We start from the raw sequence: 26,604 nt of genomic DNA, 5'->3' as shown, positions 1-26,604 counted from the left end.
GACTAATTATATTTCCCATTTTTGAGTTTAGTTAGTAGCTTATGATTTAACTCTAGCAAAATAACTAATTTGATCCTACTTGGAAAAAAGACGAAACATTCTATTAGGAGATAGTATTTTATACTTATTTATTTCCTAACATAAACATGAAGTATAGAACAAGCAACAGACATTTATGAATACAAAAAACGTAAGTGATGCCATTCACAAAAAGGGTAATATTATTTTTAATAGTTCGCTGGCTTTGCCGTGACATCCTCTCCACCCTGGTCAACCTCCAGGGGATGACCAGCTGCACACGTCGGGTAATGGTATGTCCATTGGTGCGCAGAACACAAGTACGGACTTCTTGCCGCGGTTAAGGATTAGCTCCTCAACACGGGCCTTTTTCCAGGTGTGGCGAAGTGGAACATCTTCTTGTAGTAGGAGAATGTCCCCTTTCCGTATTTTACTTGTTTCAGACGGATACCGCACTTGATGAAATGTACGCAAGACCATCAAATATTCCTTTTGCCATCTTTTCCCAAAAGGGGTCCATCAAATGTTGACGATTCTTCCACATACGGTTTAAATTTCTTTCAGGATTTGTGGGGCTGGAAGGAATAGTAGTTAATTTTTTTCCTATGAGGAAGTGCGAGGGTGTTAAAGCTTCCTCAGCGTCATCTTTTATTCCGTATTCGTGGCCAATCGGTCTACTGTTAAGAGCGGCTTCAATATCACATAATACAGTGATCAAACCATCCAAAAGAGCCTTACCTAATGTTTTCCGAAGGCATCGCTTAATTGAGCCTATCATTCTTTCCCAACATCTTGAAAAAAAGACGAAACATTCTCCCTTAATCTGGTTATTGTTAATTGATTGGTTTGTTTCCCTTGGCATGTCAATTACGGGGTATCAGAAACCCCTATACCTACAATGTTAACTTGGCCATTTTCGATGTACCTTTTCTCAAAGTCTGCTGTAGATACAAGCTTGAAATTTTTTCTGTAATTAAAGTATACCTATCTGATTATACTGAAATGAGCTTTTGAAACATTTTGAATTTTAGAGTAAATTATAGGATATTTTGTTAGGCATAGTAAAATTTAGCACTTTTCTCACACACAAAAAAAATTTTTTTTTTTTTTCTAAGTTTATTACAAAAAGCTCATTTTAGTAAATATTAGGGAACCTAATAAATAAGCCATAAAAAGTTTAGATACCTGTGAGCAGTAGTTCCTGATAAAAGGTACATTGCGTATAAAAAAATCACGTTAGGAGAAAAACGCGTTTTTAGGTAAAAATCCTCATTGATCAAAGTGGTAGATGACAAATTAAAACTAGATTTTTTACAGTTCTAATTTTCATAGAGATTAAAGAATGGTATTTTTAGAAAGATAAAAGTATAGAGAATTTGAAAATTCAAAAATCTGAAATCACAATTTTTTGAAGATTTTGGGGTTCCAACTCCTCTTAATATAAGGTAAATAACAATAGCTATCTCAGTACTTAACATTTTACTATTTAATAATAATTTTCAGGTTTAATAAATCATTTCTATACAACATTTAAAAATATTTTTATTACAATAGATATTTTATTTTAATATTTAGAATTTTTCAGGTTTAAGTAATATTTATGTATATTGCTTAGAAGTATATGGATCAATTTATGTCTGCTTACAAGATCTAAAGATATATGTTATATTGTGATTATAGTGTGAACTTTCTTCTTCAAGAATCAGTTTAAAATTCATAAAATAATGCTTGTGGGTGAAATGAGACATATATATATATATATATATATATGCATATTAATTACATCTCTTGCGATCTTTATGCGATAGAGTGTGTACCTAGGCTTTTAGTTAACTAGTTAACCAACTTGATGTCGGCGGTGGCTGCTCTTTCTTGCACAGAAATTTACTCTCATATCAACATATCAATGAATGATGAAAAATATGGATTACGTTCAATGCTAGGGACGCAACAGTGTTCATCATCAATCATGACACTTCTCTTTATTGCTTCAGGGTGATAAAATGTCCATCACACAAAATGACAACAGTTGCTGTAACAAGTCGAATTAAATTAAGGAAGCAAAATGAATGTTGTGGTTACAATCTTCCACTTTTTTCCTTCATGTTTGTCATAAATTTGTATGTGAAATGAGTATCCTTTTTGCTCTTTCACTATGAAAATTCTTGCTTGCGATATTTTCCATTTTTTATTATTAACTATGCATGGATTCCTGTTTAATAGCACAATTGTAGTGTAAATTCGTGCGAATTAATGATGTTGCATTATAAGATATTTCTACCGCTTTCTTAGCATGCTTTCGTGGTGCAGTGGTCAGCACGCTAGACGCGAATATGAGCGGTCCCTGATTCGAGTCCCGGCGAGGGTATTGCTCATTTTTCATGTATCGTCCCTCGAAAATCTTAATGTGTCTACAGTATCATAGAGTGAAAAATAATCATAGAAATGATGAACATAAAATTTGCCCGTTTGAAACAAAGCATATATTTCTAACTATCTGTCATACGTGCCAAATCAAACTAAAAAAGGTCATTGATTGTAAACGTAAATTAATATAAATTATATGATAAAATTATTGTTATCATTGCATTATAAAAGCCCACTAACGGTGATGAAGGAGTAAAGTTGTAAAGTTCTGCTAGCTCGACTGGGGTTTGATTCCAGTCAATTGAGTGCATGGGAGTTTCGTGGTTTTCCCCGTGTGTAACATGAATGTAAGCCAGTTTCTCTTCGAAAGTTGTAGTTCGCAAAGGCACCCGTGCGATTAGGCAGATAGCCGTGGAGGGCTTTATTATAATCCAACAGGCCATGAGTTGCGGCATTAGTACGAAAAAAGTGATGTTTAATATGTAAAGTTAAAAAGACAAAAAAAGTAATGATATAAAACATAAAAAATTGTCTTATTCGAAGCTGAACATTGCTATGAGGAACAGAGGAAAGACTGAAAAAAATTTAACGGTGACAGTTAACTCTGTATCCATAACTCTAAACACATACTGAGTGTAAAAATGTTGCGCTTTTATTGTTAAGTGTTATCTGATGAAAGTGTAAAAAAATTTAGAATATAACAAAATGTCAAAAACTTTAAAAAAAAAAAAAAAAAAAAAAAAAAAGATCGTGGAAGTTATTTTTTAAAGAAAATTGCCCATTTATATGGCGAATTGGAAAAGAGCGAAACAAAAAAGATAAATATATGGCAACACTTAAAGCTCTGTCGGAAATCTGAGTTTAATTGTGATTTTCCTGCTGAATAGTTTGTGGCGTAAGTATCAAAAAGCGATGTTTGATAATAAAGTTAAAATAAATATGTTATTAGTAGTGATTACTAGAGTAGATTTGTAAACTACTACACGGCGACAGTATAAAAAACCTTAAACCCTCTGATACGACGTCAACATCTGAATCTTTTTAGATTTTCTTTTCTTCTATTAACATTTCATTGCAGTAATTCATGGATTATACTGTAGTTGGGTTTACTGATAACTGGAAGAGATCAAGTATCGATAAAATCGTGCAATTAATATAAATACCATAATATCATACAGATTATAAATACAAGAACCAAATAAAATCGTAATTACAATACCAAATAAATATCACAAATGTAAGAACACGTTGTTAGCAGTTTCACAATATATTCAATCATTTTACACACCTTACATGTCATAAAAAGAAGCAACCGCGAATTATTTTAGCTTTCTTAACAGCGTCATTGTAGTTTCGCGCAAAAAAAATATGGTAAATAATAAGCTGAAATTACATTCTGGAAATTAATTGCGTTCTGAAATGCGCTATCAAAAGAATGATTAGTCAGATTTTTTTTTTTTTTTTTTTTGAAAAATAAACAAACTAACAAAAAGGAAAAAATCAGTACCCCTCGAAAACAAAAACAAATTGTATTTTAAATTTCGCTTACTAAATATTTTAAAAAAATAACTGAATGATAATAAATATAATCTGAAAAAATTTCAAATTAATTTTTATTTTCTATCTGAAATCTATAATTTGGGATCTACATGGTAATTGTTAGTTTTACTTTATAATTCAAACATATTGGCAACTGAATATATAAATATCTACAGCTAATATTTGTTTTAAACAATTCTAATATGTTTAATTAAATAATCATTAAGTAACTTGCATTAATTTAAACTAAAAATAAACAAATTAAGAAAATTTTCTAAATTCTCAGAGAAACTTTCACAAGTGGAAAAACATTACGAATAAATTATGAAAAACCTAATATCTTTCTATGATTTATTAAATTTTTTTCGACATATAAATTAAAAAACATACGTGTGCACGTAAAAATCACAAATTTTGTACGTAATTACAAAATTTGTTTGTATATCGCCCGTGCAGTGGTGAAGAATTACTAGAAGCTTTCTCCATCATTTGTGGTAGATGCCGTCGGTAGGGCTGTTATTAATTTCCAGCTGTGAAAAACGCTGTTCACATATAAATGTATAGTGCAAAAATTCGTAACTAAGCATACTTATTTTTTTGGCAACGACTAAAAGATAATCAAGCCTTTAATTTTTTTAATAAGATTTGTTTCCCATTATAAATTAATTTCCTCACTTTATAAATTTTCTGCTGCGTTATTTATGCTCATTTTCAATGGTGACAAAAGTAATGTAATTCGGACTTCAAATAATTAAAATGTTAAACAGATCGCAACACATTATACTTAATAAGTATATACCCAAATGTATTTTCGGACTTCTTGTTTGAAACCATCCCCTTATAACATATATATAACATTGGAAGCTTTCTAAGTTTATTGTCTCGGTTAGTATGATAGTTCTGAGTAAGTCATATGAAACTGTGATTGTACTGTTTTGAAACTGTGATTGTACTGTTTTGAAACTGTGATTGTACTGTTTCGAAACTGTGATTCTACTGTTTGAATAAGCTGTATTTTCCAACCTACAATCAAGAGAATAGTCGCTTAAAGGGTTGCTAGACATCATAGCGAAACCTTTGCTGCTATAATATCTAATTAGGCAGCTCCCTTTTGAGAGATCTAGCAAGTTATCAAGCAAAAATCCGTAAGAAGTTGGTATAGCTCTGGGACACACAAGTCGGCAATAAACTGAAGGATGGAAAATCCAGAGTAGAGTATTGGGAATCGAACAAATATCGTCAGGAAGAAGTTCATTGGAACTCATTGTAAACTTGGTAATCGACACCAGCTAAATAGAGAGAGAGAGAGAAAGAAGAGAAGAGAATTAAACACTCAAGCAGCGCCATCTGTCGAGTAAAACAATAAGGAACGCAAAAAATTAAGATATTAAAATTAATTCTAAAAGGAAAGGAAAGTTTGGTTAATATAACTAACTAGAAGAAGTAAATTTTGTAAAGGTGAAACGATTCAAGAGAATAAAACTCACAGACCGATTTATAAATAAATTTCCAATTGTTAGCGAATTTTCTCATTATTTCAATATAAATACATTCGTTGTTCATCATTTGCAGATTTTTTTTTTCTTTTTATTTTATTTTGGGATATTGGTGTTGAATTAAATTTTATGGTTTAAGTTCGAAGAACATGATATTTAAGAAATAAAGGTAACGCACAAAACGCTCCTTTGGGCGTAATATACAATCTAAAATCTTTAAGATTTTTTTTTATTTCTTTATTTATTCTATTTTTATTTGAGATTTTCTTTATTTATTTATTTGTTAAACAATTTTTATTCAACCTTAATTGACATGCTCTAAAATTGAATTTTAAGATGAAACTATCTTTCTAGATCGAATCTAAGTAGCACAGGTCTTAATCTCATTTATCACCATTGCCACAAAGTGATTACTAAAGCATTCCATCTTTAAGTTAATATTCCGGAATTTTATGTCTCTTTTGAAAGCGGGGTTTTATATAAACATTTTTCTGCAACATTTCGTATTTTTAATCTGCATTAACGATATGTAAAGCAAATACTTCAGGGTTTCATTTGAATTTATTTTTAACTTAACGAATTATTTCCAGATAACTAAATATAATGGAAAGGAAAGGCCTTTTGCCGAGCATTTTACTGCATGAAAAATTAAATTTGGGTTACTTTTGGAAGTATCACACCTGAAAAGGTTTTTCTAACCATATATATTAATATAAATATTTACTAATATTTTGATTTATGATTATAGAAATGCATATATGCGCATATTGCATAAACGTATATTGCGCTACATACTATATGAGTAAATATATTGATTGAAAGAAGTAATTTAAGCTCATATTTAATGAAATTAATCTTATAGCATAGACTTCGGAACGATATCTACTTTGAAAGACTAATTTAAAAGTATAATTGAAATTAAATATGAGCTTCAGAATTATAATATGCGCTTTAATTTAGATATTGGTAATATATTAGTGTAGCGTTAAGTTGAATTAGATGTAGCGTCCAACTGGAGAGCGCGATTTGGAAAACATACTTTTAAAATTGCAACTAATATTTTTTTGAAAACGTGAAGAAAATTGGGAAAGAGTGTTTGACTAGCAATATAAAATTGAAACAAATCATGTAAAATAAATAGTGTTATAGAGAATTAATTATTAATTTTATTTAAATTAAATATAATTAACCTGAACCGGCATAAAAACCTTAACCGGAGCATATGAACAATGTAATTCTGTCACGTTTAAAGCCAAAGATGCAAAATTTATCAATATATAAGAATAAAATAATTGAGCTCACTGAGCCGGGTAACAGATTGGGAACATATATATGCATACGTTTGTTGCGGTTGATTGCAGCGAGAAAGGGAGTGGCACAACTAGATGCTACTTCAGTCCCATGTACAAAATTTCAACATTTTACGGCTACTAGATATTGAGTTATGAGAGATACGCACGTACGTAGAGATGTCACGAAAAAAATATCTTCTCAATCCATTTTAAAACTATTGTACAGTACCTTTTGGATAGTAGAGTCCTTTATTCGGTGCGCGCGTACAGATGTCATGCAGAAACATCGTTCAAATGGATTCGAGAGCGGTCAAAATGGATATTTTCTTTGAAATATAATCCACGAAATTTTTCTTGATTGCAATACTTCCTTTGCTTCGTACAAGAAAGTAGAAACGACAGAGTTTATTGACTTTTTTTTTTCCTAAAAGATTTACTTTAATGTCTGTCTTTAAAACTAGGCTGTGGGAAGATTATCAGTACGCTAATATATAAGACAATTTTCATTCATAAACCTTTATGTTAGCATATCTCGTCCACGATTGGGCATTAAAGAACTGCAAAAGAAGCAGGCGAAATAGTGAAAAATAATGGTAAATGTTAAGAGTTTCCAAGGAATAAGCATCTGAATTACATATTGGTAAGATATGCGCAAGGTATTGAACAATATCATATTTATTACAATAGCCTCAAAGAAGGAAGTTTGCATTTGTGAGATTTAATTAGACATAAACAATAAAATGTCGATAATTTTTCCATGAGAACCTCCTGCTTATATGCCTAATAAATAGTAAAAAGGGGAAAGCTACAATTTTGATAATGAATGCTGCTTTCCCTAATTGAAATCATTAACAGTAAAAAAGAAGAGCGACCTCTGTTTTGCGGCTTCTGATTAATTTATTTGTCGGTGCTGAATTTCAATTACAACTAGGAATAAAAAGTAATTGTAGTCAATTTCTATTCTCAAATTTTGTACGCAGATTTATGAGATACTTGACTTAAATTTTATTAAAGTATATAGAATTTTTTTTTTTTTTTTTTCACAAGAAAACCCGCACCTAGCAGTTTTGTGCAGAAAAATATCCTCGCAAGTTACCTAATGGCTATTCTCAAACTAAATCCACTGTTCTTATCGCTTATAAAAATGTACTTATTTTTGAATTAAGTATTGTCAATAAAGTGTTTCTGAAAAGCGTCGCTCGTTTTCGGTCTTATTAGAAGCTCCTTCTGTTCAAGTTAGTGTCTGTCTGTTTCGGTTAGGTTTGCTTATTGCAATTAGCAAGCCTAAGCTATAAAATTCTCATGCTTAGAAAACATTTACCACAGTCCACACGAATTGAAGACGAAAGTATGTTTTATTGATGAAAAGATATCACATTGGTAGATATAGAAAGAAATTCTAGGGAAAACTCTTAGTTACTTGTTTTCGTTTTGCAGCATGTATAGGAATATTTACTATAGTCTGTAACTCAAGAATAGACACTTGAGGACATTTCTTTCCCAAACCCTTGGTAACGACCAATGTGGAAAAAAGACGGTGTCCTCCACTTTGCTAAAGCTACCTAATTACTCCAGTGGAACTGATGACGTCACATATTATGATCATAAAATGAAGAGTATAGTCATGACCTTGCAGTGCGTATTTTAAAGTAAAAGATTGTAATTGCGATTTTAACACACTTCACTGTTCTTAAATGAAATTTTGACCTTTCGTAAACCATATAAAAATTTTGTTTTTTATATACAGAAAAACCTTTCTTTTGCGGTTTTGATACTGCTTTCACAAAATTCTATGCATAATCCTAGAAAATCTGGAATTAAAAATACGTGTGTGAAACAAAAAGAAAAAAAAAAAAAAAACTTATAATTTAATCAACATTACCAAGCCATACACCGCATTTTAACTTCCTTTACAGAATATATTCACATATACGTAGGCAGGCGTCTTTCTTTAATGGTCATGAAAATTATTAGAAAATGCTAATTCATATTCATGATTTGAGTACTTCCACAATGATTACTGAAAGTTTTTACTATCTTTAAATATGAAATGAATGCAAAGAATACCCTATTATCATTTAGTGGTTTATGTATTATTTAGTGGTTTATCATTTAGTTATTATTTAATACCCTATTATCATTTAGTTTTTAATGGCATAATAGCTTAGTATATAACAGCAAGATACCTTTTTCGTTTTTATTGTACAAATCATTTAAACTATGTACTCGTAATTCAATGTCTTAAAAAGTACCTTTTTCGTTTTTATTATATATTGTGAGTTAAAATATTGTACTCGTAATTCATAGTCTTGCAAAGTAGCTGCCAGCTTTGAAAATTATAGGCATGAATATCTCAAACAGGAAAATTAAATTTCTTCCAAATTACATATAGTAATTAGCAATATTAATTTTTAAATATTAATTGTTATATGACAATTAATATTTAACCATTAATACTGCTAATTATTATATGACAATTCAAATTGAATACTTATTATGTTCACAACTAATTTAATATTTTGAATTAAAATCCAGAACTTTTCATTTTATGTACTAAAGCATATAAAGATAAATAGCACGTTATCAGACAGGAATGAAATTTCTGAAATTAATTATTACATAGCAGTGTTCAAAAGAAATCAGACTTTGGATTTGCTTTGTTTAACTTACTCATGTGACGAATAATTCAAATATTTCTTGGATTCTTACATGCAAAATATGTAGCAGCAATAGCAGAAACGTTATTCCAAAAGCCCCTAGGAGTAAATCCATTATTGTTCTTTATGGTTCCAAATTTTCAGAATTTCCAATGAACAATTTCAATTCTCTAAGGTTTTTGATGAGCACAGTTTCGAAACTCCGGATAAAAAGTTTCCTTCAAGTTCTGATTGGATCCAATAGGAAGAGGAAAAACTGAATGTTCGACGTAAAAATTACGTCATCAAACTTTTTCATTTCATTTTTATTGAAGTGTACCCATAATAGAAAAGGGAATATTTTGATTTCGATATTTACAAGAACAAGTTCTATTTTTTGAAATATTTACCCACACAAGCACTCTTTTTGTTTTCTGTCAGATAATTTATGTAGATTCTAATAAGTAGATCTTATAGAACTTGTCTTGGCAGTATAGATGCAGTAAACTGACCTTTTAAAGAATTTAAATTAGTAGCATGGTCTTTTATATAAATGATTGAACTTCAAAATCAGTCGTTTATATGTACGCATTTAATAAAATAGTTAATCAAGGTAACTGATTTTTGTTATTCAAAATGTTCAATAAAAGGAAATTAATTTATTCGAAAACGAAACAACCACATAACTTTATATCTCCAAGCAAGAGTTTTCCGAAACTATCGTGAAAAAGAATTATTATTATTTTTTAATGGCAAAATGCTCCAAAATGTTTGATTGGCAATAAGGAATATTCACAGTACTAGAAATCTCAGAGTACAAGTCTAAAATGATTAAATCTGTATTAAAATAGTCCGTGTAAAATGATCCGTAAAATGTAAATAATATTATTAAAATATTAAAATAGGTTATATTAAACTAGAAAGTCGGACGGTCATACGAAATGACTGCTGTTGTAGATATTATAAATTGTAATTAAAATGATTTGTGCAAAGGTGACTGCTAATTTAAACTGAATTACCCAGGGCAGGCGGCGAAGACGCCCCTTTGCTTACTGTACCACGGGGTTTCCCTCTTCTACTTGCATGATTGCTTAAAGTAGAGTACAGTGAAGGACACCACTGGCGGTACATTTCTAAAGAGTCCACCGCTAGCTCAATCAATAAAAATGGTTTAAATAATAAAATGTTAATTCACATGTCAAAGATCTCTTTGTATACAACATTTCTTGTGTAGATCCTTCCATCATTTTTAAGGTCACCTTGCAGAGAACCATCAAATATTTTTAATTTTATGTCCGTTCTTTCACGAACTCTTGAACAGGCAACACAAAGTTGACCAAATGCAGGCTCAGGTAGAAAAATGCCAACGCGCTTAAGCGTTTGCCTCTGAGACTTATTCATGGTGATAGCAAAGGCAAGTTTTACAGGAAATTGTCTACGTTTCAATTGAAACGGCAACCCTGTGCCGTGGTAACTTCACCCCGTTGGCTAGTACAGTTGCGCAAGCAACCAATAAACTTTCGGCGCCAGACACTTAAGCCGCATATATATATAGGGTGAAGTAACATCATCTCCTCCGAAAAGGCTGGCTCCCGGGCTTAGCGAAGCACACCGTTTGATTCCGCGGGTCCGTGGCACGCTATTTTGACCATTCGCGTCTTCGTGTTCCCTACGTTTTCCGTTTTCCCTACATTTTTGACTTTCTTTCTTGAGTTTTCCCCATTAGAGGGATTTCGCTACGTGCCACATTCTTTTTTCTCGAATACCTACGGAACGGTGCCGAGTTGAAATTCGAGACGTGTATCCTCGGTTTCCAAAAAATTCTTCGAATCCATCGATACCGTTCTCATTTTCGTACGACTTCAATCGTTTGAGATATTAATTAAAAACTGCGGAAACGTTAATTTTCGTGCTCATTTCTCCGAGTGGCAACAAGGCGACACACACTTTAGCCGCTTATATATATAAAGATGCCTCCCTTCAAACTAGCAATCATAATATGCAAGTAAATTTATGGGCTGTTAAAATAACAGATTTTAAAAGCAAAGTTATCAAGGAGAAATTTATATTCGTTGAATATATGAAGAACGTTTTACCTCCTCTCCGCGTGCCTTTGCGATGCAACTGGATAGCAAGTCTGCCTAGCAATCCGGCGTTCCGCTGTTCAAATCCCGGGGAAGGCAGCGCGCTTTTTTCACATTTCCTGCGTTGAGAAACCTAAAGTCTCTACAAAATGTAATAATTTTTATGTGTTTCAAATATATATTATTTTCACAGCTTCCTAATTTTGTTAGAATCTCAATAAAATGTTTTTTCTTAAAGGTGCTGTAGTATTTTATTTTCAGTAACATCTTTTAGAAAATATTGACATATCTATAAATGATATTTTATTTTTAGTGCGTGAGTTATTTTTTTATCTTTTTCATAGATATTTTATTTAATGCTTTTTATTCAATATCGGCATGAAAAATTAACGGAACAAAAATGGCACTCGCTGAACATAAAAATGGTACTATTTGAGAGAAGAATTTAATTACCATCCTTACAAAAGAAATTTATATATAATGTTACGCAATTTCTCTAGGAAGGAAATGTACAGTTGCAGCCCTCTTAAATCATAACTTGATATATTTAAATTCGAAAAATCATTTAGTCATTGGAAAGCATCCTCAAAAAAAAAAAAAAAAAAAAAAAAAAAAAAGCAAATTATCGATTTTATATCATGTGAAAATATTACGACATTGAGAGAGATTGATGAAAAAATTTTAATTTATTGGATATGCCATAACTATCAGCAAATTATTCTAAATATTCAGGATAAATTTCGTAAGAAAGATCAAAGCACTGTACTTATGGTGTATCGGATATGAATCTTGTCTTGATTATTATCGAAAGTGAATCGGAGTATCTACACGAAAGGAGATTTACAGATTTAATTAATCAAGAAATGCCTGTCTTATATGTTTTGATAGAATATTTTATTTTCGTGCAAAGGATTAAGTCAAAACGATCATAAAATGCATGCGGAAAAGTGTAAAAATTGGTATCCTTTATTTCTGTTCCTTTTTTTTTTTTTTTTTTTTTTAACTTTTTTTCCAGATAATGGTAATTTTATTTTTTTGGCGGGAAGGCGATGACTGATTTTTCATTTGAGCACATTTATGTCATCAAACGTAACAATTATTGTTAACCATTAAAAGAAACTTTTTGTTACGCATTATCATTACACCCACAGTAGAACTCCACAATTGAGCAAACGCGTGCAATACATGAAATGACTTGCATGCTTACTTCTTAGAAAATTCAATATTTAGTATTTTGTAGATCTCGGGATTCCGACACCTTGGCAGTGTTTGAACGAAATCAATCTCCTTAAATTCAATCAGATTTATGAGACCAGTTCCTTCAAGAAAATTTAATGAAATCAGATTCCTTAGCATGTTCGCTGTGGAGCGCCATTTTCAAAAACGGTTCCAGCACGTCAACAAATTTTAATTAATTGTATAATAAAATAAAAAGTATGTATTCTGGGGGTATAAAGAATTTCGCCCGCCTTCTTGGCATGCCTTCGTGGCGTGGTGGTCTGCCCGCTGGGCTCGTATTCCACAGATCCGCGGCTCGATTCCCGGCGAAAGCGTTGCTAATTTTTCATCTATCCTGCTTCAAAAAAAATTAATTTATGTCTCTACAGTGGCGCCCGAACTAAAAATGTGGTGGATGATGATTTACACAGGATTCACACAGGATTTAGGCGACTGGGTTCCGTAAAACCCCAATCGCCCTTTAAAAGGGGGAGGATATAAGGTACTTGTCCCGCCTTTCTGGCATGCCTTCGTGGTGTGGTGGTCTGCACCCTGGGCGCGTATTCCAGAGGACCGCGGTTCGATTCCCGGCGAAGGCGTTTGCTAATTTTTCATCTTTCCTGCTTCCAAAAAAAAATACTTAATGTCTCTACAGGGGAAATTACTGAATTTAGATAATTCATGATTGCTTTATTAATTATACGAATTATATCGTAGCCACTTTTTTTGCGATAAAATGTTTCATGACAGCGTCAGCTACGAGTATACTCGTAACGAGTATATTTGTTGTTGGCTGTTGCACATAACAAAGTTTGATTCTTTTTATAACAATTATTATAACAAAGATTATTATAAATTGCTTGATGATTTTTTCAGTTCCTATGCTATTTACTTTATAAATACTTAATAATGTACTAACATTAAATATAATAAATCTCTTGAATTGTCACAAATTGTCGTGTTGTTTTTTCTAATCGCCAAAGCCAGAACCTTCAAAGGACATGAAAATACCACGAGTTTGATTGTTTTTGAATTTTTTGTATTTTATCGCATTTTGGTAAAACGAAAACGTTCTGCAAAATAACTCGTAGCTGGCGCCTTAACACAAACTTCGACCTACGAGTTTACTCGTGGTTGGCAGCGAAAGTTATTAAGACAACCAGAAGTCGAACGGAAATCTCTGATCTTGGTAGTTCGATTTGGGTACATATCCCCAGAAAATGAGCTGGTTGTGCAAGAGTATTCATCGTCTCCTTATGCATAACATAATTATGAGCCATGTTCCTTTAAAAGCCCTCCACGAAGGTAATCCTTTCTTTGACTGCTTTGTCATAAACAAATTCAATGAAATATTTACGTATGATATATTACTTTAATAATGAAAAAAATTATCCTAAAATGGGAAACACTTTTCTATTTTAGGATAAATTTAGATTATTTGGATATCGTAAAGCCCTCGAGAATTAACTGCATAAAGGGTGGGATATCTTTGTTGCAGTGCTTTCTAAGGAAAACTGACATTTGAATAATAATAGCAAATAAAGAAAAGTATAAAGGATAGTATATCTCATGCCTTTTATAATATAGAACTTTGATATTGCTTTGTAAACATTTTGCGCGCTCAAGTTTAAATAGATCAATCACAATATCAAAAAAGTGTTACGTATGTTCTATGAGGTAAACTATTTCCACCAAAATATCAAATCGTTAAACAAAGACTTATAATTAAATTTAAATTAAACACATTTATAATTAAATTTATTATACCTCACGATTTGTAAGCGATGAAATTTATGCAAATGTAAATTTACCAGCCAACCTAGATCTAATTTAAAACTCAAAGCTTCCTTTCACAATGGATATAAATTCAGCAATTTAACTCAACTTTGCAACTTTGCAAATTTGCTAGAATTTCAAATAAATCATTTATCAAAACGGAATCTAACCTCAGTTAATAATATTCTTATCTTAGCAAGACCAGCATTTGAATCGCCAACAGTCTTTGCTATATTCGGCAGTGTAGCCAACGACAAGCCAAAATCACATGCACCTAGTTTGTCATTTTCTAAAATATTCAGTTAAATAACTTGCCGCTCAATTCTACATAAATTTTGGACTGAACAAACCACGTGGCGAAAAGAGGCAGAAAGGAAAGTAGTAAATGAAAAAAATTTTGTTACCGAATGTGGTGTTGAAAATGCGACTTCCTAATCTGGTGTGATACTAGGAGTATCAAATATAAATCATGCCTGCATAAAATTTGCTAGCCTTAAAATTAGTGGAGTACATTGCGTTGACAAATTAATAATAGGAATACAAAAATGGTTGACTTACCCAATAACCCCCATGCATGACACTTGCAGAATCATTTAATCACACATTAATTTCATAAAAAAAACTTCACTTAAATATTAATATATAACACATAATACGAAAATCATCATGAAGATCTTAGAAACACAAAACTGATACGTGAAACATGCGTGTCACGAGTACCGTCTGTTTTGCAAATAGAGAGTCCGACTCATTAATCTAAGAACATCGGTGGTACAGCGCTCAATACTGATTTCTAATTTCACTATTTTATGTGAAGTGGTTGTATCCTAAACGAAAGGAACCTTCTTTTATCATACATTTCTATTCTTTCAGAATATGGTCGGCTTCTCCCGAGGTTGACGAAACAGGTCTGCACATATTGGGAACGGCACACTTCAGACATTCGATGTAGGTTTACCTTTGGTATCGCATCACGACAGATTAATTTCCATCCAAAATACCTATCACTAAATCGTGCACTTTTTAGAAAATGGAACATATCTTCTCATCCAACACAGGGAAACATAAAATAGCAGAGAGACGTGAGTGGCACTCCATAATACCAGGACGTGATATGTGAGGCCGAAAGGCCCCACACACTCGGTTGAAACGCCGTCAGCAGAAAGAGATTGAAAAACCAGTCTGTCCAGTTTTTATGCATGCGGCGCACGTGGCAGTCCCGCGATTACGATTACAGTAGCGATGAAGATAAGCTGAACGGCGTGAGAATTTTATGTCCTCACACCGAAACTTAATTATAAATGACGTAATTTATACAGTGATGGACGACGATCACGAAATTAGCCAATTTTTGCTTAGAAAACATTTGTGTGAGCTGTAAAATATTATATAAGTTTGATTATGTTTATAATAATGTAAGTTAATCATTCATTGTATCTGTTATTGTCATTGTGAGTGATTTCACCTGTCGAAACAAGCCCACGAAATTCGTCTTATGAAGGAGTACAAGACTACATTAGCCATTGGCAAAAGCCTTATCCACCTTATAGGAGACAGTGGGTCTTCCACCCTTCTTTCCGTACTACCGAACCACACGAGAGGAAGTTTGGCTTTGAAGAACCACACGAGAGGAGTCCATATGTTCAGAGAGTTCCCATGCTGCAGAAACACTATACATTTACAGACATCCAAGCCATTTTCTGGAATTTAACCCGGACTCTTCGATACATTAGTCTCAGTGACTAACCACTATCCGGCTTCGGCGGCATGACTGCATGTGAAGCAATAAATGCAGCTGAAACATAAATTTCAAGAAATCATTTCTATCTGCAATTGTCCCAAATAAATTATAAGATTATTTTCATTTACCTAAAAACAAATTGTTTCTTTTTTTATGTGAGACTCCTTACTAGCTATAAACCTCTTTTAGAATGTATGCAAATTAATTACTTGAATATGTAGCAATGCCAAATAATGAAGAGTCCACCATTGGACTGGAGGTTCATTAAAAGGATGACATGAAAAATGTGCAATGCCCGGGTCTGGAACCTATACCTCCTGAATATGCGCCAAGTGTGCTGCCTTTACTCCACGAAGACATGCAGAAAAGAGAAAGAGGTGAATCTTCGGATTATGGTAACTTGGCGATGTTTTGGCGAAAATTTGGCGACCAACCTTACTACAGCAACCTGCTGGTTTTTTGGACGCCATTTTGTTTTCACGAAGTAAAGGCATTTTTTCCCCTCAACATTTTCCAACAATTTGCTAGCCGAATTACGCTTATGCTAGAACTTTTACGGAACAAAAGTGCTTAATCATGACGAAGATTAGGTGCGAAATTGGGAGAAAGTGCAAAATCGCCCACTGCTTCATGCGATTTTAAGAATTGCACATACGCGGTATCCATGTACACGTCGACCTATTTTCACTTAAAAAAACATCCCAGAATTGCACAAAAATGGCATTGCGCACACGCTTGACTTTATCCATGTACACATCGACCTATTTTCACTTAAAACATGACATGTCACATGACATGTCTCATGATCTCTCATTTCTCTGAGACAAAATAATCTGGGATTCGAACTGTGTACTTCTCAGATTATTGCTAAAGTCATACATAGTAACCTTTATCGCGTTACCAAAATGTCGCCAAACTACCTGTTACCATATTCCATAGATTATCCGAGAGAGAAAATAATTTCTATACTACCCTATATAAAGTACAGCTGGGGATTAAAGGAGCCAATCGCCAAATTCTGGTGGGGAAGAATCATCATCCACCATCTTTTAGTTCGTTCCAGCGCCACCGTAGAGTCATTAAGTTGTTTTGAAGCAGGAGACATGAGCAATGAGCAGTGCCCTCGCGAGTATTCGAACATGGACCTCTCGAAACACGCACCAAGTGTGCTACCTTTCTAGAGATATTAGGTTATTTTGAAGCAGGTGTGATGAAAAAAGAGCAATGTCCTTGTCGGGACTCAAACGACGGACCTCTCGAATACGCGCCGAGCATGCTAACTACTGCACCACGAAGACATGTTAAAAAGGTGGGAGAAATATTTTATATACTCCCCTTTTTTTGAAAGACGACTGAGGATTAGGGGATCCGTTCGTCAAATTTAAGTGGTGGAGAATCATCATCATCATCATTTACTACTTTTTTTAGTTCGGGCGCCACTGTAGAGACACTAGGTTATTTCGAAGCAGCTGAGACGAAAAATGAGAAATGCCCTCCCCGGGACTCGAACAACGGACTTCTCTAATACGCGTCGAGCGTGCTGACCACTACACCACGAAGGCATGCTAAGACGGCGGGCGAAATGCCTTATACCTTATGACTCTGAATGCATGCAGCAAGGAGGGAGAAAATACTTTAAAAAATGTTTGAATGTTCTTCATCTTTTTGAAAAGAACAGCAGCATGCATATATAATGATTTTGCAATAATAGAGCAGATTAATTTGGTAGAGAATGAAGAAATAAGAATTTAAACGAAAGCCAGGTAAAATTAAGTATCTTTGAAAATATTAAGTGCATTCCTGTACTGAAAACCATTTTCTACAGAGGAGAAGTCATGCAAAAGTAAAAGAAAGAAAAAGCGAAAATATTTGCTGGAACTTAGAACGACGACGAAAGAATTTCTAAAATTCGCATAGCAAATATATTATGCTTTCCTACTAATAATGAATTATTCCGTTTTCTAGTTTTACCCGGAAAAAAAGCTAAAAAATGCAGTTTAAAATGCTTTTCGCTTTTAAATATATTTATATTCAATGATATTCTGTAATTGTTATTCATTTCTTTTTAATGTTCGTTATTCATTTAATTGTGTTTTAATTTAATTTAGTGTTCTTTAAGTGTTACAGAAATTATTATTTTTAATAATAATTGCTATTATCCGTATGTTAGTTTATAAATTCATTGTGACTACTTTAATTATTGTGAATAAATAAATGTGTTTTTAACTGGTTCTTTATGTCATTATTTTTTCTGTTTATTGATCACACAGGTGAATGTGGACTGGGAACTGAGTGACACTCTCTGCGACTTTTACATTGCAGTGGACGTAACATGCAGCACGGCTTCAATTTTCAACCTCGTTGCTATCAGCATCGACAGGTACGTGTCGAAAATATAAGATATACCATTTGCATTATTAAATTAGATTTTATCTGATACGATTGGCTTGTAAAATCATACGAAGATAGATACAATATTAGATTAAGACATTTTATGAAAATCCCAACCAATTTCGAGACGGAGTGTGGTAGATCATTTATCTTCAGGATGAAAACGAAATCCGCCGTCATTTTGCTTCTAAACAATAAACATGATACGGGTAATTAAAAATTTTAATAAGCACCTTTGTTTCTATATCAGATTAATTAAAGTTTTCATAAAGCTATCTTCCATTTTCTCCTTTGTTAATTCACGTTTACTTCATTTTCGTTCCCGCCTATATGCCGGCTGTTTGAATCCACAAATGTGTGTCAGTCTGGTAAGCCGCAATCTATTAAGGAACTAATTAAAAAATATTATTACAAATAAAATTATTATTACAAATCAGCTGAAAGCAATATTTTTTTAAATAACGGTCTGACCTTATCCTTTTAAGGAGAGAACCTTTCATTTCTGACCTGTTTTAGTGGGATATGCATTTTTACACGAATGCAGAGCTCCTCTACCTGTACTTTATCTACGGTGCTGTGTTTAAAATGGAGCAGCTACTCAAAGTAAATGCTAAGAACGATTTCGGAGTGCTCAAATTAGTTCCGTTCGCAGTTTCCATACATAAAATGCGTGCCTAAGAGCTTCAATTTCATGTAGCGATGCATAGTGCTTGAAATCTTCGTGAGGTATGATAATTTACGGCAGAAAGCTTTTATATTTTGCTCAACATCGTTCTGTACCCCTTTATGCCAGTTTCGCACACACATTCCATTGCAAAATCTGTTTATTTTTCCCCCATTATCCTCCTTTGCATTTTTTAATCAAAAAAACCCTAAATAAAATTTGGGAATGGAACAATTAAATAATTTTAAATGGATCAATTTTATAAAAATTTGTAGAAATTAAAAACTGTAAAATATTACTTAATTAATAGCAATAAAATACTTTGAGAAGAGAAAGCTTTTGGTCTTAAATTGTTCAATAAACTCCAGTAGTTAAACGATGGTATGTCAGTTGCAAAATTTAAGAATTAACTCAAGTACTAATTTGAGTCTAAACTATATCAGCCGACGTCTTACACCATCAGAATATTTCTGGGATCATAAACTGCGTATATGTGCTGGACATCATCCATCGACATATGTGTTAGACATCATCCATCGACATATGTGCTGGACATTTGTTTCCAGCAAACATGCAGAGCCTACATTGAAAGTCTTCACTAAGATGTGTGAGAAGTGATAAACTCCAGCTGAAAGTGTTATTTTTATTGCTTGAGAAATTTAGATATTATGCATTAAAGTTCCCCTCACGCGTGTCAGAAATTATTTTGTCCATAGTTGGCTTCGGAAGAAAACAAGTGTTCACTTTAGAGTATTTAACTCAATTAAGTCACGACTTCTAAGAATAAATTTAGAGAACAGTTACAAGTGAAAATATGCTCTTTTTGATTATTATGTTTCCTTTACTGTATAGAACACCAAATGCTTGTATACTTGCACTTTGATCTTTTTGGTTGAAATTATTTTTCATTATGTCACAATTATGTTCACAACGTTTGCATGTAAAATTATGGAACTTTTTATTGTAAATTAATTCACATGTAATTAACGTTTTACTGACTGCAAGATTTACTTTGTTGTGATAATATAAAATATTAGATTTTAAAGCAAAATCTTTAAACCTTTAATATAGAGACAAGAAATTTTAAACGAAAGTACTGTAGAGACCTAGTCTGACGTTCTTCTATTTGACATTTACATTTTGTGACATAACACGAAAATATAACTTAAACTAGAAATGTTAATTATTAACATTAATATTATTTATATAATTTTTGTCGAAATTATTTGGTGAATTTTACAGTCTGAATACTACCAGTTCTCTTGCAACTGAATGACCAAATCTTAGGAGCTCTTATATTTGGGGCGAAGTTAAGCGGGTGGGTAGACGAAACTTTAGTGACTTTCCGTTTTTTTTTTTTTTACTTGCATGATACTTGCAAGCACATTTTTATCAAAATATCATCAATGAATACATCATATTAATCAGATAAAATAGCACTTGCACATGTGTACTTTTCTGTTCATTTGTCCAAATGGGCTTTATCCCTGAAGGACTATTGTTTCGCTTTGCGATTTTCCGTCGAATCACCTTGAACGTCCGTTTGTCTTTTCAAACTGTTGCCACCAAATATGTAGCCCTGTATTATATTTGAAGAAATTAAATAGTGAAGAATCTGCATGAATGTATGTATGTGTCTTGCAGTATGCTAAAACAACGGTACCTAAACCAATCCAATTTTGAATGACGTAATCCTACTGCGAATATGAGCATCTGGAATCCCAAATTTGAAATTTGGAATTTGTTTTATTATCGATTTTATATTTTATAAAACTTTAGCAAATTTTTGACTAACGAACTCAAGGATTTCAAAGCGAGCAATGGCAACGCTGTACAGAAAAGAACATTTTTATCTCCAGCGCGTGAGACTCTGTATCGGAAATTCTAAAAATATGCTCAATTTAAAATTATGTTGCCATATTGCTTGTGAACTGAATTTTATGTTTTACATGCGAAGAAAATTATATTTAATAAATAAATGTAAAACGCAAACTGTTAAAAAAAACGCCCCTTTAGACGTAATTTAAAATGTGAAACCTTTCAAATTTTCCTTTTTTTTAAGTATTTATTTGTTTTGAAATATGCAATTTTTTACATATTTCAAAACAAATAAATAATTAAAAAATGCCCTAAATAACATAAATTGCTTAGTCTCTCTGTTTTGTAGTCAAATACACTTACTGCTATAGGTGTAGAAGAAAAAAAAAAAAAAACTTTAACATATTTTTACATAATGTAGATAGCGTTACGACCGGAAAATTCCGTATAGAAGGCTGGCTTCTATATTCATTATACATGAAAATTTCTCCTAGCTTTTAGTGAATCTCATTTCGGTTTGGATGTATATTGGAAGACAAAGAATCAAGGTACAAAATGAGAGAGTCATTTTCTAGTTAAAATCAAGAAAATACCACTAATTAATGAAATTTTGAGAAACTTTGAAATTTCAGGGCTAAAACCGTAACGCTCAGAGGGTTAAAATAACACGCCAAACAACGATTATTTTAGAAGTCAAACAACAAAAATTAGCATTATATTTGAAAATTTTCCAGGGCTAGTTTCGATGAATCGGTAGTTAAATCATCGAAACTTGCAGTGTTTGTTTCTAATTGAAGCAAGTCTGTAATAAGATACTGTTTTTTTATTCATTCTGGTAATTTTAATAATTTAGCTTTTGTATACATTCACAAGGTTCTAGTGAAGATATTAGGGTTTTTTTGGAAGCAAGAGAGATTGAAAAATGCGCAGGGCCTTCGCCGGGAATCAAGCCACGGACCTCTGGATTACGCGCCCGGCGTGCAGACCACCACACCACGAAGGCACTCTACAAAAACGGGAGAAATACCTTACATACTCCCCCTCTTTTAAAGTACGAGTGGGCTTTTTAGGGGACCTAATCGCTGAATCCTGTGTGTGGAGAATCATCATCCACCACCCTTTTAGTTCGGATTCAGCTGTAGAGATATTATATTTTTGGAAGCAGGAGAGATGAAAAATGAGCAACGCCTTCGCCGGGAATCGAACCACGGACCTCTGGAATATGCGCCCAGCTTGCAGATCACCACACCACGAAGAAATGCTAAGAAGATGGGAGAAATACTTTATATACTTACCCTTTCAATGGTCGACTGGGGTTTAAGTGACCCAGTCACAAAATCCTCGGTGTGGAGAAGCATCATCCACCACTCTTTTAGTTCGTGCACCACTGTAGAGACATTAGGATTTTTTGGTAGCAAGAGAGATTAAAAAATGAGCAACGCTTTTACCGGGAATCGAACCTCTGGAATACGCGCCCAGCGTGGAGACCACCACACCATAAAGGCACGCTAGGAAAGCGGGAGAAATACCTTATAAGGTTTATGACATTCTCGGATATCCTACTTTGATTCAGAAGTAGGTCGGATAATCGAGACTTTCTTTATGTGTGTAAATTTAATACTTACAGAAATAAAATTTCCTGTCCACCTTATTTAACACCCTATTATAAATTTACCGTGATGTTTAGAAAGAAAAGAAAAACGATGAATTTCATGAAATAAAAAGGATAAAATGTATAACAGAATTTAGCACTGTCTGTTTTTGTTGTGTAAATAATATCATCTCTCAGCTTCTCTCTCTTTCTTTCTGTATTGTCATAAAATATATATCTACAGGTGCATATGTATATACACTCATTAAAATGAATACTTCACGTTATGGTATTCATAAAATAACTGCTTATGTTCTATGTTCTAATTCAAACCCTTTAAAAGATTTTGATAAGTCTAAAATCCAACACGTTTCAGTATTCATTAATTGCATGTACAACCAAACAGTGAACTTCATGCTTAATATATCCAGATATCCTTGAACAGTAGCTTTCCACTTCAGACGCAGCAGCGTTCGTGCTTCTGACAGAGCTTATACAGCTACACGAGAAGAGAGATGTGCATGCACAATTGCAAACGATAATAGGGCCTTGGAGGAATTCTGTAACTATTTAAGGTCACTGCGGGACTGCTAACGACGGTATGAGATGCCTTTGATCTGTTCATATCTGACGCGCAAACTGAGTTTAGATAGTTCGAGAACTGCGTGGAGATAGAATAGTTGTTTGCTACTGACTTGCTTTGCCGAAATAATTTATTCAATTATGCTAAAAATAGGTATGATAGCCTAGGCAACTCCACGGTTTTCGAATTGTAATACAGTTATGTCAGAAAATGTTCCATGCAGTTGTCAGTCGCTTATATTTATTTATCAAATTTCCACCTGCAGTGAAAATACTAAATTCACCTGCGGCAACTATTTTACCTATAAATAAAATGACATTTTCTAGTGTTTAATAACTACATAATTAATGCAAAAATCCTTTAATTGGCAAAGGAAAATTCTATTAATAGATATCTTGCTTGTGATGAGCAAGCTCTAAATATAGGAACAGTTATCGATTTAATCTGCTATTTTAAACAAACCTGGTGTACAAATATTTGATTTAAATATAATATTTTAGATTAAAAATCCTTTTTATATTTAATCATGAAATTCTGAAATTTAATAAGTATTTGTTCTTTGGATTTTTTCAGTAATTTCATTTTACTCTTTTATAACTTCAAGTCATAAAAATTATTCCTATATCATTAACCCTTTTCTGCACGCTACGTCGGAGTTTTGATAAAAAAAAAGGTAGACAGTCTAATTAGCACTAGAGGGAGTACACAAATAAAGTTTTGTGGAGATAGCACTTATTGTTTTAATTCTGCGGGTGTGCCCAAAGTGGCACACGGATTGCATAGAGCTTCGAAAATAGTGCTGAAACGAGCATTGTTGTTAATGAACTGACCTATGAGATGCGGAGAACAAAGAATACAGACTCTCAGTTTTCTTGGATTATCGGTGAGCCCGTTTTCGGCACACCTAGGGTTCGCCGTTTGATTTTAGGCAAGATTTCAAGGTAAAAATTTAAAACTAATACAGAATAAGGAGATTAGCATACAGCCAAAAAATAACATAGAAATTTCTTTTCAAACAATTCCTTTTATACTCTAAAAAATCTTCAAGATTTCTTTGAAAAATGAGGGTATTAAAAAACTAAACATGGCTAAAATATATGGACTGGTTTTTGTTGCACTGTCATCTACTATAAATAAAGAAGGTTCAGAGTAACCTATATTAATGTATAAATCCTTTTTCATTCAATTTTTCTGTGCGTGCAGAAGGAAATTTTTAGCTGTGTCCAGACCGAACACACTGTGCCAAAAAAGGGTTAAAGAAAGTATTTTAATGTACACGAAATTTAAGTAAAGTGGAGTCAAATTTCGAACCTTGCAGATGAGGTTAAGGCAGTTTTGTTGTTATTGACTAATGCTCATTTCTCTGACTTATAGTCAGCCCAAGCCCATGAAACTCCTTGCGGCAAGGAGCGCAAGATACGCCTGTTGCTGGCAAAAGAGTTGAACACCTTACAGGTGACAATTCGTTTAAGCTAAATTCCACCCCCGATTTTGATAAAAAGCAACCCGGAGGAGTCCGAGGGAATCTATCCTTCTTCTCCTACCATAAATCTCTCGAAAGGAATTTCGACTCGCCGCATACTTAGAGTGCCCCATGACGCAAGGACACCATACATTTACAAATCTCCATGACTTCTCCGGGATTCGAACACTGGCATTTCGGTACGGCAATCAGCTGCGCTAACGTTTATAACAATTGGGAGGCTAAGACATTTTTAAACTTCTGTAGCGATTACCTTCTTTTTCTCTAAAGTTTGTTTTGCATTAAATATTTATATCTCGTTTAGAAACTGAGTCCCAAAATATGAAAATATAGCATATATCTGATTCTAAAGCATGTCCACTTAGCATTGCATATCGAAGAACGCGATGGAAAAAAAAGTAGAACTACAATTACAAAATTTAGGCATGACGGAAAAGAACATAAACGGGGCAATAATGTAAAAAGAATGGTACTACAAAAAGAATTTGCTTGCCGCCTGAGAGATATATCTTTTGTTAGGCTATTCTGAATATCACAAATCCCACGTGAGCTATTTGCCTGCAGGAAGGGGTGGTTTTCCTAGACAACGTTCTAAAAACATATTTCTTGTTCACACCCCGATAGGTTTAGGATCTTCCAACAAAAGCGCCGGATTTAATATATCTAACTTTATTTTGCAAAAAATGGAAAATATTTAACTTACTTTTAAAAGTTAAATGTTCCAATTTAAGAATGAAAAATAATGTGTGGCATATGCTTCTGCGACTTGCGCCGCAGCGTCTCGCTCTTTCTCTGAACTTCGTAATTATTTTTTCACGTGTCTGCCTTATCGACTTGGATAAAACATTCAACTTCCTCTTTCGGGCTTTTTGTTGTCTATTTTTCAGTTCGTAATTTTTAGGACTTGCAGTAATACAATCACGCAAAATAGCGATATTTTCGACAGACCAGCTAGATCGTAACCCTGGTAATTTAGTGCCTGCTGTCAAAGTAGTTTCTTTATCAGCGTCAAACTTTTGCTTCATTAGGTGTAACCTTCGAGGTCAAAGATTGCACAAGGTTTTCTATCCGTCAGGTCGTATAATACTCGCAGTTCCTTCAATAAATTTTCACTCTCAAATCTCACAACAGTCTTCACGTCGGCTAAGTTGAAATCAAGCTGTCAAATTGAATGTGACAAAATGCTACTGTTACCATATCAAATCAAACACGGTGTTCTTAACTCGAAACATTTGCCTGTTGTAAGTAAAAACGTTTCCCATTTCCTAAGAACAAAGTAGCCTTTAGAGCATATAAACTCCCTCACTTTTTTCTTCTGAACACCTTATAGAATGGTCAGCGGAAGCAGCATCCAACAGCTGCGGTATGAATTTCAAGGTAAGACATAGACATGTAAAAGAAAGAATGTTTCAAAATACGTTTGTCTAATAGCTTATTCGAAAAAATGGTGGTTGCGAGATATTTATAAAAGTCCTCAATATCCATTTCCTAGCCTGTTTTCCAACAAAAGAATGGGTCTTGACAATGTAATGTGGTAACCATTGGGTATGTGACCAACGACATGTTAGCAGTCGCGCTACGTTTTACTGCCAACGACACATATGCATATTTCTGAAAATTTAGGTTTAGATATTTTTTCTGGTATGCAGGAATAAGTAAATTTATTAATTATTAAATGTAAATAACAAATAGGAATAAGATATAATAACAGAATCGTATGGAAGAAAAATGCATGGTACCGTAAAGTGGTGTTACGTAAATGGAAAAATCTCGCTAAAGAAATTTCAAAGTGAAAATATGTTCGATCAAAATGTAAATAAGCACACTGAACGTACTGATTTGACAGGGTAACCCCCACGAGGCTACAACTGGTGTCACACGTGCAAATGTAAAATGCAATCCCAAGC

The 26,604-nt window shown here is 33.2% G+C and overlaps 1 protein-coding gene across 3 annotated transcripts in view; it reads left to right on the top strand.

The window, feature by feature from the left end:
* The window catches only part of LOC118185305 (dopamine D2-like receptor), an 865,565-nt gene that overhangs the window by 779,526 nt on the left and 59,435 nt on the right, over window positions 1-26,604 (top strand). For all 3 annotated transcript variants that reach the window (XM_085813823.1, XM_085813831.1, XM_085813828.1), the window contains one exon: window positions 18,438-18,547. In XM_085813823.1, the coding sequence (XP_085669949.1) occupies window positions 18,438-18,547 (110 nt within the window). The remainder of the gene's footprint in view (window positions 1-18,437; window positions 18,548-26,604) is intronic.

This window comes from Stegodyphus dumicola, chromosome 1 (genome assembly GCF_044657685.1).
Source record: "Stegodyphus dumicola isolate Sdum_Otavi_A_Nest chromosome 1, ASM4465768v1".
Taxonomy (NCBI): Eukaryota; Metazoa; Arthropoda; class Arachnida; order Araneae; family Eresidae; genus Stegodyphus; species Stegodyphus dumicola.
Note: the sequence above shows the minus strand (reverse complement) of the source record. Positions and strands in the feature narration are given on the sequence as shown.